Source organism: Neophocaena asiaeorientalis, unplaced genomic scaffold, assembly GCF_003031525.2.
Source record: "Neophocaena asiaeorientalis asiaeorientalis breed wild unplaced genomic scaffold, Neophocaena_asiaeorientalis_V1.1 scaffold196, whole genome shotgun sequence".
NCBI classification, from domain to species: Eukaryota; Metazoa; Chordata; class Mammalia; order Artiodactyla; family Phocoenidae; genus Neophocaena; species Neophocaena asiaeorientalis.
The window spans coordinates 1,640,405-1,658,946 of NW_020173929.1; the positions used below are offsets into that span (position 1 = coordinate 1,640,405).

An 18,542-nucleotide genomic window follows, 5' to 3' on the forward strand; every position below is an offset into this window, starting at 1 on the left:
CCTTTTCGACCTTGTCATAATTTTTAGCTTTAATCTGCAGAGAAAGAGAAAAATATAGAATTAACACCATTCTTTTTAGAGTACTATCACTATCTCTGAGTGTTTTGATTAAGTTTGTAAATTCATTTCTACACTTTCCTATTTAATTCTGCCTTTTGAAAATAACAAATAGAAGTTTGAACCCAATATGGATAATATGCATTGTAAATATGCCTTACATAAATTAATTCTATATGGAAAAATTTTTATAAGCTCATTTATGTTGAACTTTTGTGAATTTAAAATTTTATAAAACAGTCACAAGATGAATAAATATAAACAAGGCATACTTGAATAGGGCTTTAAGTATCTAATGAAGACAAACTTAAAGCTTTATTTTCCCTGAATAGCTACTACTAGAACAATCTGAGTAGGGTAGCAAAAAAGAGTTGTGAATTTTGACTACAAATAAATTTTAATCACTCAGTCAATTTACTATACTCCAGGCGCTGTGCTAGGCACTGGGGCTACCACAGTGAATAAAACATGCATAGTCTGCCTATGTCCTCATAGAGCTTACAATTTTACAGGGAAAACAAGTGTCAAGATGGGTGAACTACAGGGTGCTATGGGAGCATTTAGGAGGAGCATAAAACTCAGACTTATGGGGTTGCAAAAGATGTCCTGGAAGAAGTGAAGATGTTAAGAATGAGGTGTGAGGTCGGAATGGCTATCATTAAAAAGTCTACAAACAATAAATGCTGGAGACGATGTGGAGAAAAGGGAACCCTCCTACACTGTTGGTGGGAATGTAAATTGGTGCAGCCACTATGGAGGACAGTATGGAAGTTCCCTTAAAAATTAAAAATAGGGCTTCCCTGGTGGCGCAGTGGTTGAGAGTCCGATGCAGGGGACACGGGTTCATGCCCCGGTCTGGGAGGATCCCACATGCCGTGGAGCGAAAAGACGAAAACTCTAATTTGAAAAGGTACATGCACCCTAATGTTCACAGCAGCACTATTTACAACAGTCAAGACATAGGAGCAACCCAAGTGTCTATCAAGAAACAAATGGCTTAAGAAGATGTGGTATGTATGTGTATATATATATATATACAATGGTATATTACTCAGCCATAAAAAAGAATGAAATATTGCCATTTGCAGCAACATGGATGAACCTAGAGAATATACTAAGTGAAGTAAGTCAGAGAAAGACAAATATTATATATCACTTATATGTGGAATCTAAAAAATAATACAAATGAATCTATATACAAAACAGAAACAGACTCAGAGACATAGAAAACAGATTTATGATTACCAAAGGGAAAAGGGAAGGGGAAAGGGATAAATCAGGAGTATGGGATTAATAGATACAAATTACTATACATAAAATAGATAATAAGGATTTACTGTATAGCACAAGAAACTATATTCAATATCTTGTAATAACATATTATAGAAAATAATCTGAAATGTATACACACACACACATATACACACACACTTTGCTGTACGCTTGAAACTAACACAATATTGTAAATCAATTCTATTTTAATTAAAAACAGAGTTGTTAGACTGGTAAAGAGAGAGAGGAGTTATTCTAGGCAGAAGGAGTTGCATGTACGAAGACAAAGGTTAAATAAATACTATTAGAATTCCCTTTTTTTGAGTATTTTCATCAGATGGTAGGTGGGGTTAGTTATTCATTTGTGATATATCAGCAAATCTTTGTATCAGCTTGATAGGTGAATAATTTGACTGGTTAGAGAAACTTGGCTTGTGGTCCTTTTCAATCAGTAGTATAGATAAATTTTCCCACTGCTTTCTGGCTTAAGGTGAGGCAGATCAGAACTCTGGTGACAGGCTCTTTTTCTTTTGCTGATTACTTGCTCTTTCTCTCTGGAACTTGTAAGATTGCACCCTTGATCTTCAGAGTTCATAAACTGTAACAGGATTTGCTTAAATATAGGTCTTTGCTCTTTGAGGCAGTTTAGTCAAGGCTCTGGAGTCAAATCTCTTGGGTTCACTGTTTGACTATACACTTAACCATTTTTCCTCTTCTGAATTAGGGGGGATAATAGTACCTATTTTGTAGGGCTGTTGTAAGGACTCAACGAGTTAATAAATGGAAAGCCCTTAGAACACTGCCTAGCAGAGTGAGAACTTAGTAATTGACATTTATTATTATTACCATGAATTCTGCCAAGGACTCAGCATGCCCTTTGAAGCTAGTCATGTCTTTCAGCTCGAGACTTTTCCTCTTTTTAAAATTATTGCCTCTCTTCAATCTGTTCCTTTTTCTTCCTTATTGAACTCCTATTATACACATTAGGTCTACTTCTTCTATCCTCAAAATCTGTTATTTTTACCCTTTCTTTGCCTTTTGGCTCTGAGTTTAAAAATACTTCATCCTGGCTTCCCTGGTGGCACAGTGGTTGAGAGTCCGCCTGCCGATGCAGGGAACACGGGTTCATACCCCAGTCCGGGAAGATATTTGCAAAGATTACTAGAACTTGCTCACATCTTATCTATTACATTAAAAGTAATGTTATGTAAGTTTAAATAACAGGGGTCTTAAAAAATTATCTTTAGGGAATTCCCTGGTGGTCTAGTCGTTAGGACTCCACTTCCACTGCAGGGGGCGTGGGTTCCATCCCTGGTCAGGGAATTAAGATCCCTCAGGCCGCACGCCATGGCCAAATACAAACAAACAAAAAATTATCTTTAGTCTTTGGTTCTCTAACTTGCAAACAATCATCTCAGGTGATTGTTAAAAATGTAGATTTCTGGTTTTCATAAACAGGAATCCTAAGTTATCCTAATGCGAAAAAGTTTTTAAGTGGTTGGAAATATACCAAAAAATGAACAATTTATATGTTAGTGTGATGGAATGATTGTTTTTTCCAAAGCTTCTAATAACACGGTATATTATTTTTGTAATTAAAAAAATCATTCCAAGAAAAAATTTAGGATAATTTTAATATTTATCCTTCGATATATCTATTTATCATCAAAATTTGTCATACAACTGCAATATTACTTTTTTTTTTTTTTTTTTTTTTTTTGCGGTACGCAAGCATGTGGGATCTTCCTGGACCGGGGCATGAACCCGTTTCCCCTGCATCAGCAGGCGGACTGTCAATCACTGCGCCACCAGGGAAGCCCTGCAATATTACTTTTTTGATGAATCATTTGAATTTTACCAAAATATGAAAAGTTGTGGTGGAGAAAAAGGACTAAATTTAAAAAAATTGTCAGCTGGGAATTTCCTGGCAGTCCAGTGGTTAGGACGCCTCGTTCTCACTGGGTTTGATCCTTGGTCAGGGAACTAGGGTCCCACCAGCCACGTGGCCAGGCCAAAAAAAATAAGAGAAAATAAAATTGTCAACTTCCTAATATTTTCATTTTATAAAGGGAGAAGACAGTTGGAATTCTAGCAAGATTAATTAAACTTTAAATTTAATCAAGTTCAAATGAGTAGTTATTTGGGAGAGAGTGAAAACAAGTATAACACTGAACAAACACAGATCTTTTCCTAACTTTTGAACACTTCCTATTTCTAGTTGTTTGTTAACTTCCACAATTACTTCCCAAGCATTAACTAAACATTGTCTTTTGAAACTAAAACTATCCTCTGGGCAGTTATTGGAACTAATGATCATTTACAGTAGATTATTTAATTTTTAAAAGTGAACATTGTCAGAAAAGTCTAAAAAAACCTGTGGTAATGTTCATTTATAACATAGTTTAGATTAGCTATACCTTTTACGTGGAACATTTTTATATGAAGATCTAAAGAAGCCACAATATTTCACTGCTCAAAAATAAGTTTTTCAGAGCTGCTGTTAAGAACATATTTTAATATTTCATTGAACAATTTATAAAATGTCAGTATAAATGTCTATAATTATAGCTAGCATTTTTATCAGAGAAATAAACCTCTACATGTCAACAGCATTTTGGCTGATTTCCTCAAATACATTTTTTTTTTTCTTATGATATAGCTTGAGGAAAAAAACCCCACCAAATCCCATAACATCAGAACTTTTTAATGTTATTTTTTAAATTATCAAGTATAAGAATAATTAATAAGCACCTGTATAATTTATTTTGAATGGTTCAAAAACACATTTGACAAGTGAACCCAACTGGCAAGATGACTCTAGAGAGGAAAGTAAATTAGTAAACCAATCTAAAGAAAAAGTAAGTTTCTATATATTTTGTTTAGGTTTTCATATAATAGCCATTTGGGGCAAGTCCATACTTGTGTTTTAAGACACTACTGGTCCACACAGCAGAGGCAGAGCTAGGCCCCATCTCAAGCGAGTTAACATGGCAGTTGCTTAGGACAAATGTGATGAATAACTGAATTAATCATAAACCCACATTCTTAATTTGTCCCCTACATCTTTTCTACTCTAAAGCACAGCACATGCGCTTTCATGGAATTTAGGACAACCAATTTAAATTAAGTTTGAGCTGCAGAAGCTGCCTGATTCTGCTTCTCTTATTATCCAAAAAGCTCAGCCCCAATCCTGAAACCTGAAAGCAAATGGAATCCTAAATACAAACCCCATCTTCCATTGATTTACTCTTTTTCACTACTCTTTTCTGTTTTCAATCCGCTATGCCTTGGAAATTATGTCTTAGAAAATTACAAAATGTAAGCAGATTTAATGAATTTGGGAAACATTGAGGAATGAACTCTAAGATCAAACAACAGATTTTTAAGTTGCCAGAGAAGCTGCAGAACATTTTCCTTTCCACCCAGTCCCAACTTTAAAGTAAAGGTATCAGGAGAGGAGTATCTGCCAGTAAATTCATTTTTATTCAACAAATAATTGTGTGCCTATGTGGCAGGCTCTTTTCTATCTCTAGAGATACAGTGGTGGATTAAACTAAGTTTCATAGTTCATGGAGTTATATTTTAGTGAGGGAGTCAGATAAATAAACTAGGTAGTTTAAAATGTTTGCTTATCTGTGCTTCCTAATTTTTCCTATAATATACTGTACTATTTCCATAATTTTCCTATTAAATGTAGTTAGAAATGTATGCCTACATACACATACATGGATTTACATTTAACAGATTGGCTAAAACCATGTTGTTGTCCTATAAATTTCCAGTTCCTCAAGGTACTTAAAATGTGCACAGAAATAACATTTGTTAAATATGAGTGTAAAGTATAGACCACTTATAGTCTCAGTATGATTGACATTAAAATGTGCTAATCAAAAATATGATTATCTTCAGTTTTGGATTAAATTTATGTTCATTTTGATTCTTTGTACTAACCAAATTACGTATTAATTAATCTACTTTTCTGAACCAACTAAAAAGTATTTGTAGCATGTTTAGGATTTACCAAGTAGATATGGGAATATGGACCTGAACTCTATCAAAGAGCTCATAATCTAGTTAGAATCATAAAATTATTGGAAAGAACACAGGACTAAATTAAAATTATTTTCTACTTGTGCCATGTCTTATAAAATCCAGAGGAACAGGCGTTCCATGCAAATTAGAGTTACCAAGGAAAAGTTTTATTGTTCAGATGGAATCCTAACCATTAATGAGAAAAAGTTTCTGTAAATTCGTGAAATAACACGAGTTTCTGTAGAACAGTGAAAACATTCACACAAGAAAGAATAGGTATTAGGAAAATAGGTTAGCTAATTGTGGTGGAGGTCCATTACAGGAGGCCTAAAAGGCCAAGCAGAGTTTAAATCTGATACACAAAAATTGGCTATCACACAATAAGGAAAGTACAGAAACTATGGCTCATCTGTGTGTGGGCGGGGGCGGTATGAGGGGGTAAAGGTAGGAAAGAAGACAGAGGTGGCTTTCAGTGCCATGGAATGAGGTAAGCAGCCACTAGCTGAGAGAATAGCTAAGAGGCTGTTGCCATCATCCTTAAGTGGGATAACAGTGGCCTGGGCTTGGGAGAGGGAGAACAGGGAGAGCAAGACAGTAAAACAGAGCAAAAAACAATAGTCATTTTTTCATGGGAACGAAAATGGAAAATGTTATAGTAGTTGCTGCTCAATAAAGTTTACTTTTTATTACATTTGCGATGACCATAAATTCAGGTAGAAACTGTTTACAGTTAGGAGATAAGGTATTGGTTTTCAATTAAGACAGTGGGATTAAAGATGTACATTTGAGTCACTTGTTTAAAAAAAATTTATATATACCTAGAGCATGTAATACCTAAGGCATTAAGTATATTCTCTGAAGAAGAGAATATACAGACAAGCAAAGATTAATTTCTCAAAAATTATCCATTATTCAGGCAGAGAAAAGGAAAAGAACCCCAAAGAGTACTTGAGATAAGAGAAAAAGGATAAAAATCACATCAGAGAAGTCAAAGACCATTATAAGAAAAAGACGTGGTGGATGGTGGGATAGGCCACAGGTCAAAAGGAATTCTGAGTATAGGAAAGATCCGTAGATCTGAAAATAAGAAAATTATTGCTTATCTATTACAAATTTAAATTTAAAAGCTGAAACAATTCAACTTCTTAGAAGTTGAAATCAATGACAAAATACTGCTAATACCAACAGCATTTATTAAATACTTAAGGTATGTAAGCACTACTCTAAGAGTTTATATGTATTAACTCATTCAATCCTTAGAACAACACTCAAGTAAAGTACTATTATTATTTACTACTTAAAGATGACAAAACTGAGGCAGGTTTAGTAAGTTGCCCAATATTGCACAACTGAGCTTGGAGCTATTACACTACATTGCTCTTTAGCAAGATATAGGTATTAGGATGTTCATTGAAAGAGTGCTTGTGGTAGAGAAAAGTCTGGAAACTTAAAAGACCAAAGGCAGACTGACTAAATAAATTATGCTTTGTCTAAACAATGGAATGGATTATGCATATATACATAAAAGTTTAACATAATGATGTATATTTATAATACTGAATGGAAATATGTCCACAATATATTTTTTAAAGGAAGTGGAATTTTAAAATTGGGCACACATTTGGTATGTTTATCCAGTCTACTTATCCTCCTCATCCCACCCCCTCTGTGTCTCTATCTAGAGTGCAAGAGACATAAACTCAGGAGAAATGCACGCAAAACTGTTAGCCAAAACTGTTATCACTGCGAGAATAGAGAATTTTTCTGTCTCAGTTATTTCTGTGACAGATTTTATTTCTATAACACAATTTCACAGCAGCAAAGAGAAATGGGTTTTTGTTTTTTTAAAAGAAAAGAAAGAAAATCATAGCTGACTTGGGTCAGTAAATTCCTCTTCTGAGTAATTTGTTGGTATTTTTCTCTGGTTATAAACATCTCCATTTAAAACTCATACTTAAATGCTCTCAAATCCTCAGCCAGGCCTACCAAGCTGAAAAAGTTATTAAGTAATTGCTAGCAAATCAGGCAAAATTAATTTCAACCAAGAATGTCAAAGGTAAAACTTTGACCTAAATTTGATTTTGTCCCAATTTATAGGGCATCTGTCAACAATCCTCACTTGACATTTATAGACTCAGCCTATTTCACTTAATGTCTAAACTCTTTGCTCCCAGTAAACACACTTTGTAAACACCAGGCCAAATTATTTTTCAAAAATAATCTGCAAACTCTGAATAAGAAAAACAAAGCAGGATATTTCACTTTTTGAGAAGTGAGTAGTTTGATCTAAAGTATCAAAACATCACTCATCTTCATGGCTCCATTGGTTTTGCTACTCTAGGCCCCCTACAACCCCCCCATGCGACCTCAACATCGATGTATGACATAGATTTTCTTTCTAAATGGTAAATTAAAGTTGAGAATGAGAAATGTGTACAATCGTTTGAGATCCTCGAGCTACCAGAAATGTCAACAGAACCAAGTTTATAAGCCACTGATCTCGAAAATGGAATCAGTTCTGTACTGCACAACCAGGGAAGTGCTCAGGTAGGTGTGCTGATTCACTTCTCTCAAAAGCCTAATATCAGTTTATTTCTTTCACATCCATTTATAGTCTTCTCTAGCCTGCTACCTTAATATTTAGCTTTTATGAATTGTTCACTTAACAAAATAAAAATCCTTCCAGGCAAACTTAAAATATTATTCAATAGTATAATTTCTCTAAGACTACTACGTGAACTTTATACATTGCCTTAGAAAGTATCTCACTCTACTCTCATTTTGCTGAGTTAATCTCCCATTAGTATAGTCACACAACTTTTTAACATGTGGTGAAAATTTTTAGAGTAGAAAACCATTTATGATTCTTTCACAATACTTCTCACTGCATATTGAGAATTGCTATTTTTAAAAAATTAACAATTGAATTATCATTGGGCAAAAGCCTTATTTTAATCACTCCTCTGATCATTCTAGTTTCATAAATCAAGATAATTTCTTTCCCATTTTGATAGATTCCTATCAGAATATCAATTTGCTTGCCTAATTTTCAGTGGCATCAACTGGTATCATAAGTTTTTTTTTTTTTTCAGTACACGGGCCTCTCACTGTTGTTGCAGGCTCAGCGGCCATGGCTCACGGGCCTAGCCGCGCCGCGGGATGTGGGATCTTCCCGGACCGGGGCACGAACCCGTGTCTCCTGCATCGGCTGGCAGACTCTCAACCACTGCGCCACCAGGGAAGCCCCATCATAAGTTCTTCTATGCATTTCTTTGTTACTAATTCTGTGTACACTTTAATACTGCTGAATCAACATGTATACTAGATACATAATATCATGAGTAACGATTCATCTCTAGCTTTTCTTAAAACCACTTTTCAAAAACAGGATTAAACTTCTACAATGAAGTGGATATAAATCCAGTGGATTACATTTCTCTACTTTTTGAGCAACTTGCCTACTCTTCCAGTATTTCCCTATCAACATAGACTTATGAATGATGATTTCCTCATTCTATGAAAATTACAGTACATTCATTCCTGAGACTAAAATATTATGTTTTTTTCAATGCTGCTTTTCAAATACTCTTAATTTTAGTTCAGAAATTACAATCATATTCTGTAACTCTGCCTTTGATGCCCTTTTAATTTTATCCAAGAAGTTAAAACCTACACCTGTATTTTATGATCCAATTCCAGTTTTCTCAATCTTCTAAGCATAGTTTATTTCTATTTTGTTAACAAAATAACCTAATTTCAGGTTCCCTTTAAAAAAATACTAAATAATCTCCTAATCATCTTTCTCACCAAAATTGTACATTTATTTAATCTTTTTTCTCCCTACTCTTGTGCAAACTATACATTGGCCATTTTTACTGAAATTCTGAAGCAATTAAAAAATATCATGACCTGAAATTTTTGAAAGATGATGTCAGCAACCTTTGATAGTGAAATAATCAAGTCTAAAAGATAAATGTAAAGAAGTTATAAAGGTGTAAAGATATTTAAGTAAAATTGTATTTATGTTAGTTTCTCATAAAGCAAAAACTGGAAACTATATGAATGCACAACAATAAAGGACTGGTTAAAAAGCATATATCTAGGGCTTCCCTGGTGGTGCAGTGGTTAAGAATCCGCCTGCCAGTGCAGGCGACATGGGTTAAATCCCTGGTCCGGGAAGATCCCACATGCTGCGGAGCAGCTAAGCCCGTGCGCCACAACTACTGAGCCTGCGCTCTAGGGCCAGCGTGCCACAACTAGTGAAGCCCACGTGCCTAGAGCACCTGCTCCGCAACAAGGGAAGCCACCGCAAGGAGAAGCCCGCGCACCGCAACGAAGAGTAGCCCCCCGCTCGCCGCAACAGAGAAAGCCCAGGCACAGCAACGAAGACCGAGCACAGCCAAAAAAAAAAAAAAAAAAAAAAAAAATTATTTAAAAAACAAAGCATATATCTAAAATGAACTACTTTGGCATATTTAAAAGTGATTTTATATAATAAACAACACAAAATATGCTATCATGTAAAAAACTTAAGTTACAAAAAAGGTTAAAGATTTTATAGATAGCTACATCTAGAAAGGCTAAGTGGTAAATGTGGGAATATGGATGTTTCTTCTCTTTATGCTTACATTTTCCTAATTTTTCTGCAATAAACATATATTACTCCTTCAAATAATATTTTCCTTTATCAGTGCAAATGTAAAAACGTAAAACGTCTAAGTTTTATAGAAAACTCCTTATATGTTCTGTAATTCTTGCTAAAACATTAACTATAAAAACCTCACTTCAGTAAAAAGATTTAAAAAGAATGCTAAGAATTATACTGTCATACAATTCACAATGAAATAACAATGGATAGGGACTGATTAAAACTCTAATATGTACTTTGAAAACAGATTTCACATGGTTTAGATAATTCCATGCAAACACCCAAATCAATTTTATTTTTCATTAATTCTTTTGAATGAAAACATGGTTTTCATTTCCCATGTAACACTGCTTTATATACCTACTTAAAAGATGAGAAGTTGGAATTTTGAAAGTGGAGGTTTAAATAGGTAGACATAGCTAACAAATTATCTTCATGAAAAGCAAAGAAAAAATTCAGGTAAAAAATATTAAACTCCAGAAGAATCAGTAAGACTGAGACATGAATCTTCTTCCTCTATGGTAGACATGCTCCAAAAGTGAAACTTTGGCTCTATTTTAATGGGTTAAGTCCTACTTTGAAATGTTAAGTACTACCTCCAGAATGTTTATTAAATAATCTAATAGATACTTAAATTTTAAAACTTTTTCCCTAACTTTGTAAGTTCCTAAGTACATTTATTTAAAGGCTTATCAAGAAAGCATGCACTATGTTCTCTGGAATTTGTTTTATATAGTTTGAAATGTTTGGTTTATATTTCACTTTTTATCTCCTCCAGACATATGTTTGTGATGACATTTTCCAAAGTGGTATCACCTAAAGTAAAGAATTAAGTCCAAATTCTATATACAGTAGACAAGATTGCAATAAAGATTATATTGGAATTCCCTCCTTGTGCTGTGACAGAAATGCAAAGAAAGTTGAAGGGGAAAAAAACCTGAAGAGCAAGCTCTGGATCAAGATGATGTTCCTTTAGCCAGTAAATGAAGTCTGGAGGAAGGCTCCTATAATCTAATAAACACATGCCCATTCTTAATAATGGATCCTAATATACAGGTCTGATTTTGTCCAGGCTTTGTGTAACAGGTTAGTGGGGATGTCAGATTATTGAAAGCTGTGACATGTAAAAAATAACAGGAAAATAAAAAATTTCCTAATACTGCTTCTCAAAGAAGTCGAACTCCTAACAGCCCTTTCCCAATCACTCCCTAAACCTAAAGGAAGACAGGACAGGGACAAGACCATTGCTTTATCCTCCTTCCCACATTCCCTCATCATCTCACAATATGCACACAATACTCTAAGGATGGACTTTCAAATTGCTACAGTTGAGATACATTGCTGGATAGGAGGGCATGCATGTTCGAAAACCAGATTTTATGAAGTATTTACCTGACCATTGAGAAAACTAGTTTAAAAATATTTAATGTTAAATAAGTAGTACAAATATAATCCTTACACATAAGTACAAATATAATCCTTACACTTCAAAGGGAGCTCTCTATCATTCTTGAAAGATGGCTTCATGATTTTGATGCCTACTATTTTCAGTGACACTGAATAGCTCAAGAAAATCTGTACTGTGAATCAAGATTTTCCTTCAAAAATATAGGCAAATCAACTTAAGGGAAAAAATATATAACTAGCAACAGAAATATACACTTATAAAATCTACTTAAAACTATTATTAAAAAAAAAACTATTATTATTACATATGGGTATTCAAGTCTCCTCATATATTTCTAATGCTGAGTTGCAAGAATATAAAAAGTTCAAGACATGTATGAGAAAAATAATTTGCAAACGTAATACTTAAGTGGGAAATTATAGAGTTGATCAACTATATGAAAATCTAAGCACAAAATATTTGAAAGAAAATTATTTAAAGCAACTCATAAACACCAAAGTAACAAATGAAAGTACTGGTCTTTCACCTCAGAGAGCATATTTATCATTCTTTCCAGTCTGATACTGAGAAAAACAACATAAACAATAAAGATAACATACTATTTAAATGTTATATTAAAATTACCTGAACTTATAAATAGCAAATCATGCTAAAGTTAAGTTTCCCTTAAGTCCCCTAATGTATAATGTTCCTGCAAATAAGAAAAAACAAAACAGAAAAATGGAATAAGGAGATCAAGTCTCAGAAAAAGAAATCTAAAGGGACTTTAAATGTATAAAAACAGGTTCAATCTCATACATAAGAGAAATGTAAATCACAACCATACTGATATTATAATTGTTTACCTATGAATACTGGCAAAAATTTTAAAGTATAATAATATATTGAATTAACAAGTTGTAAGGAAGTGTACTTTCAATATCAAGGATTATTAATGGGATTTCAAATTATTAGAATCTCTGTGGAAGGCAATTTGGTTAAAAAAAATCCCTCATACTCTTTGATCCAGCAATTCCTCATCTAGGAATAACCTAGATATATTTACAGATGGAAATGACATGTACACATATATTCAATGCAGTAATGTTTGTAATAAAACAAGTTTGGGAGGAACCTAAATGTCCTTCAGCAGAAGACAGATTAAACAAAATAAGGAATAAGTACTTGTAAAAAAAAAATACACACTCTCTAAAATTTACTTTGTTAAGCAAAAAAGAAAAAAGCAAGGTATAAAACAAAACCTAAGAGGCAACTGTTCACGTAAAAGGAGAGGAAAAAAATAAGCTGAACATTTTTCACTGGGGAGGGGACTTGGGTGACTCAAGGATGGATAGATGAAAAACTTTTCCCTGTAGGTCCCTTTCATATCTTGGGTTTTTGAACCATATTTTAAAATATACAAATATGTATTTTAAAACTCTTTAGATAATATATAACCTTTTGGGGCTTCTCTCATGTTTAAACATATTTCTGTATTTAACCATCAATTCTTAAAAAAAAAATCCAAATACTTTAAAAATGTATACAAGTAATAGAACATGTATTATGCATACAGATATTAAGATGTATAATATTGTTAAACTATTTAACTCACAGTATTTTTTAAGGCAAAGGATTTTTGCAACATCTAAATACCTAGTAGAGTTTAAGCATTTGTAAAAGAAACAGTCAACCATAACACAAACTGATAAAACAAAGTACAGAATTACTACCATAAAATTTTAACTTACTTAGATAATTTTCAAACCTAAAACTGGATGTTAACTAATGGAACAAGACATTGATGTCACTCAAGATTACTTAAAGTGTTTTATAAAGTATTTATAACATTTAATAATAAGATTATTAAAGTAATATAGATGGGTAAAAATCTGAAAGTCAACATTTACTTTAACAAACTGTTGCATGCTGGGAAGACTGGACAGCTACGTGTAAAAGAATGAAATTAGAACACTCCCTAACACCATACACAAAAATAAACTCAAAATGGATTAGAGACCTAAATGTAAGACCGGACACTATAAAACTCTTAGAGGAAAAAAATAGGAAGAACACTCTGACATAAATCACAGCAAGATCTTTTTTGATCCACCTCCTACAGTAATGGAAATAAAAACAAAAATAAACAAATGGGACCTAATGAAACTTCAAAGCTTTTGCACAGCAAAGGAAACCATAAACAAGACGAAAAGACAACCCTCAGAATGGGAGAAAATATTTGCAAACGAATCAATGGACAAAGGATTAATTTCCAAAATACATAAACAGCTCATGCAGCTCAATATTAAAAAAACAAACAACCCAATCCAAAAATGGGCAAAAGACCTAAATAGACATTTCTCCAAAGAAGACATACAGATGGCCAAACAGCACATGAAAAGCTGCTCAACATCACTAATTATTAGAGAAATGCAAATCAAAACTACAATGAGGTATCACCTCACACCAATTAGAATAGGCATGATCAGAAAATCTACAAACAACAAATGCTGGAGAAGGTGTGGAGAAAACAGAACATTCTTGCACTGTTGGTGGTAAATTGATACAGCCACTATGGAGAACAGTATGGAGAGTCCTTAAAAAACTAAAAATAGAATTACCATATGACCCAGCAATCCCACTACTGGGTATATACCCTGAGAAAACCATAATTCAAAAAGACACATGCACCCCAGTGTTCACTGCAGCACTATTAACAATAGCCAGGTCATGGAAGCAACCTAAATGCCCATCGACAGACGAATGGCTAAAGATGTGGTACATATACACAATGGAATATTACTCAGCCATAAAAAGGAACGAAATTGGGTCATTTGTAGAGACGTGGATGGATCTAGAGACTGTCATACAGAGTGCAGTAAGTCAGAAAGAGAAAAAATATCATATATTAACACATATATGTGGAACCTAGAAAAATGGTACAGATGAACCAGTTTGCAGGGCAGAAATTGAGACACAGATGTAGAGAACAAAAGTATGGACACCAAGGGGGAAAATGGCAGGGTGGTGGTGGTGGTGGTGTGATGAATTGGGCGATTGGGATTGACATGTATACACTGATGTGTATAAAACTGCTGACTAATAAGGACCTGCTGTATAAAAAAATAAAATTACTTTAAAAATTAAAAAAAAAAAACAAAAATCCCCCAAAAATCTGTTGCATGCCACAATCTTTATAAACTTCTGGCACTAAACCAAATAAGATTTACCAATTTATAAATTAAAATAAAAATAAAATTCATAATCATTTTCCTCAAAAAAACAAAGGTAAAAATATAACATGAATTACAATTCTAACAAAAGTCCTTTCATCTATGAGAACTTTCATTGGAAAAGAATGACTTTGGAGGGAGAATCTTATTAAGAAAAATATTGAGTAATCCAGTGGATACTACCGAAACAAGAATATTCTTTGTACACATATATATATATATTTCTTTTAGTTTGAGGAAGTTATATATACTATAATGGTTAATGTCAAAAAATACATGTGGCCTCTTGCCTTCTGAGATGGCCCACACTCTGCCTGTGGAGTGTGTTTCTCTAAATAAACCCACTTTTTACCTATCAAAAAAAATACATATTTAACTTTGACAATGTTATTTTATTGACCTCACCTATAATGTCTTTCTTCACCCCCATAAAGATTTTTCTCCTGCGTATAGAACTTTTGACAGGTTTGTCTAAGTAAACTGAGGTGGCAATTCCATTGTCTTCTGGCTTCTACTGTTGCTCTTGGGAAGCTCTCAACCTAACTGCCATTCATTTGAAGGCCATTTGTCCTTTTGTTTCCAGCTGCTTCTGAGATGGGTTTGGTTTTCATTGTTTTTCTGTAGTTTCATTCTGTGTCTACATGGGAATTTTTCTTTTTTTAATCCTGTTTGGGCTTCATTAAGCATCCTGAATCTGCTGAATTCATTTAATCACCCTAAAAAAATTATTAGTATTTATCTCTTCAAATTGTGCTTCTGCCCAATCTCTCTCCTCTACTTCTGGAACTTCAGTTAGACACATTTTCACTCTATCCTTTGTGGCCTTAATCCTTTCATATTTCCTATGTCATTGTTTCTTTAAACTCCAATCTGGATTTCTTCAATTCTCCAATTCTCTCTTCACCTGTGTCTAATCTGTTATTAACCTAATTCCATCTTAATTCTAGTCTTTGAAGTCTTTGCAGATCTATTTCTGCTGTATGTTTTTTTTACATGATTAGTTTTTAACAAGCAAACTCCTTTTCCTTAGAAAAATATTCGTGGATATTCTTCTGTGGCTTAGGATGAAGGTGCATTCCTCCAGAAAAAAGTCTGAGAAAGATTATCAGGCACCTAGTAGCATAATACAGGTTGAGGCCACCTTACATGCATGGTTCAAAAATTTTTTTAACCACCCAAGTGATGTTTATTTGGACCACAAATCCATGCAAGTGCCAACTTGTTGAAACATCCCAGGACTTCCCCATTCTGCTCTCCTCAGGACCACATCAACTTTCCTCAGTCTTCTAGGGTTAATAAGGCAGCACAGATTTATTTCTGGTTCACTGTCATCCTGAGTATTACCTACACACAGCTTTAGAGGAAGAGAGTGTCCTGTTGGGCAAGACTTGGGCTTTGACTTTTGCTTCCTGAACTCCTATAAGCATTTGAAATTGAAGCTCAAGTTCTCCCAGTTTGACAAAGGCTCTTAGGGTAAAAACAGTTTAGGAACTCAGCTTATCTCCCAGCATTCCTATTTTTGTTTGTGTGTGTGTTTGTTTTCCAGTTAGGTTTTGGCTTGGTAATTTTTTACTATGCTGTCAGTTCTTCAAGACGTTTTAAAATTCTGCCCAGAAGCCTTTGTTTTCAGTGAGACCATTTATCTGAATAACCAAGCTCACCATATCACCCAAATCTTCTTCAATATATTTTATTAACATCTGGCTTCAAAAAAATTAGGAAAAATTTCTGTATGCAAACTATCTTGAAAAGCAACTAAAAACTTAAAAATCCAATGTTCTTTGAAACACTAAATTTCTAAGGTTAAAAAAATTACAGGGGCTTCCCTGGTGGTGCAGTGGTTGAGAGTCCGCCTGCCAATGCAGGGGACACGGGTTCGTGCCCTGGTCCGGGAGGATTGCACATGCCTAGGAGCGGCTGGGCCCGTGAGCCATGGCTGCTGGGCCTGCGCGTCCGTAGCCTGTGCTCCGCAATGGGAGAGGCCACAACAGTGAGGGGCCCGCGTACCGAAAAAAAAAAAAAAAAAAGAAAAGAAAATTCCAGAATTCAATAAACCAAATATATTTCCTCTAATGTATTGGAGAATTCCCAAGTAAGTGTAATTCAGTTCTCTGAAATACTTTATAAACCAGCAATTTGAGTTTACCCTTAATGTTTGCCATGCCAAAGTAAGTGAAGTTTGGGTGAAAGTTACAAAAACAAAAAGTAAAATGATAAATAACATTTAACACAGAAGTACTGTTTTTAAGGACAAAAGCTGGAGTAATTCACCTTTTATACTTGTTTTTTAAAAAATAAATCTATATAAAGTTTATGGATTAAGTTAAAACAGGAACTTTCTATATTTTTAAATATCTAGATGTCTTAAAGAATTTCCACTCATCAATTGGATGTTGGCATTGTGCACATATACATTAGTCCAAGTGAAAATGCGTGGGTAAGAATTAAAATGTTTATGTTTTACTAATTTGACAAACCACCTGTGAAATTTGATAAATCAAGTTGTGAAAACTCCTGTTTTTATCTCATACATACACATACAAATGTCTCAGAACTTTTACTTCAATATATACACCTAAATCTTTCTTGTAACCAGTCAGGCATTCATTTTCTATACCAGGTTTTAAAGTTTTATCTGAAAGCATTTCAGAATTACAAACAAGCAATTTTTTTAAGGTACTTCAAAATCCTAGGTAAATTAGTAATGCCCTTTTGTAATTCTTTAAAATTGGATAATTCTTTAAAAACCTTTCTTTTAGGTCATACATCAAGATAGAATAATTCTAAATGTCAATGATGCTTATTCTAAAATACTTAAATGGCTGAGGGTATTAGACAATTCAAAAGGACAGTTTCTTTGTAGCTTTAGAAAAAGTGTAGAGACATTTTTAAAACCTATGTTAACAGTAAAGATATTGGCCACATATAATTTGATGAAAAATAATACATTGTTATAAATTGATGTCACACTCTAATTCTTAGAAATTAAAATTCAATTTGCAAAATAATATGGTAAATTCAGTTTTATTTTCCATTGTGCATTTTTCACCCAACAAATATTTAGAGTGCCACTATGTGCCAAGCATTGTTCTAGATTCCTGAAACATATCAATGTATAAAATACAAACTATAATAAGTAAACTGTTCAGTATACTAGAAGATAAGCACTATAGGTGAAAAAGATAGAGGAAAGGATGAGTTTTGAGGTGTTGGGAATGGGGGTGGCAATTTAAAATATGGGCAAGAGCAGATCTCACTGAGAAGATAACACTTTTACAAAAATTTGAAGAAAGCACGGGATTTTGCCAAGCAGCTAACTGGATACGTATCTTTAGAGCAGATAAAATAGCTAATGTAAAGCAAAGCCTTGAGGTGGGAATGTGTCTAGAATATTTAAGGAGGCCAGAGTGACTGAAGAAGAGACTTTATTTACTATGTGAATTATCTATCACGCAGCTATCAAGCACAAAATTTTATACTTAAGTGGGTATCCTAGTATTCACTCTGTACACTTATTTTCTAATAATTATTCAACCTATCTGAATTTATGACTAAGAAACAACTGATTCTTAAACATATAAAAATGTTACTTTACAGATATAAATTCATTAAAAATGTATCATTAAAAAAACCTATATTCAATTTCTACTTGAAATAGGACCCTGGTTATTGTTTTTGAAGATTCCAATCAAGAGCCAGAACTCGCTAATTCAGCGATCAAAGTTCCATTATAATTTCTCAACTACTTACTGCTATAAAAACATTGTTTCATATAATACCAATGTTCTTCTAAAATATACAATATTATCATTATTACACCAATACAATTCTTATTAATACTTCCCTCCTCATATTAATTTAACATACTGCCATAGATAGGCAATCTACCCTCCCTAACAGATTTTTGGACTTC

General features: G+C 33.6%; 1 protein-coding gene across 2 annotated transcripts in view; it reads right to left on the reverse strand.

Moving 5' to 3' along the window:
- CSTF3 (cleavage stimulation factor subunit 3) overlaps window positions 1-18,542 on the reverse strand; it is a 69,988-nt gene that overhangs the window by 22,615 nt on the left and 28,831 nt on the right. For both annotated transcript variants that reach the window (XM_024752564.1, XM_024752565.1), the window contains one exon: window positions 2-34. In XM_024752564.1, coding sequence (XP_024608332.1) covers window positions 2-34 — 33 coding nt within the window. The remainder of the gene's footprint in view (window position 1; window positions 35-18,542) is intronic.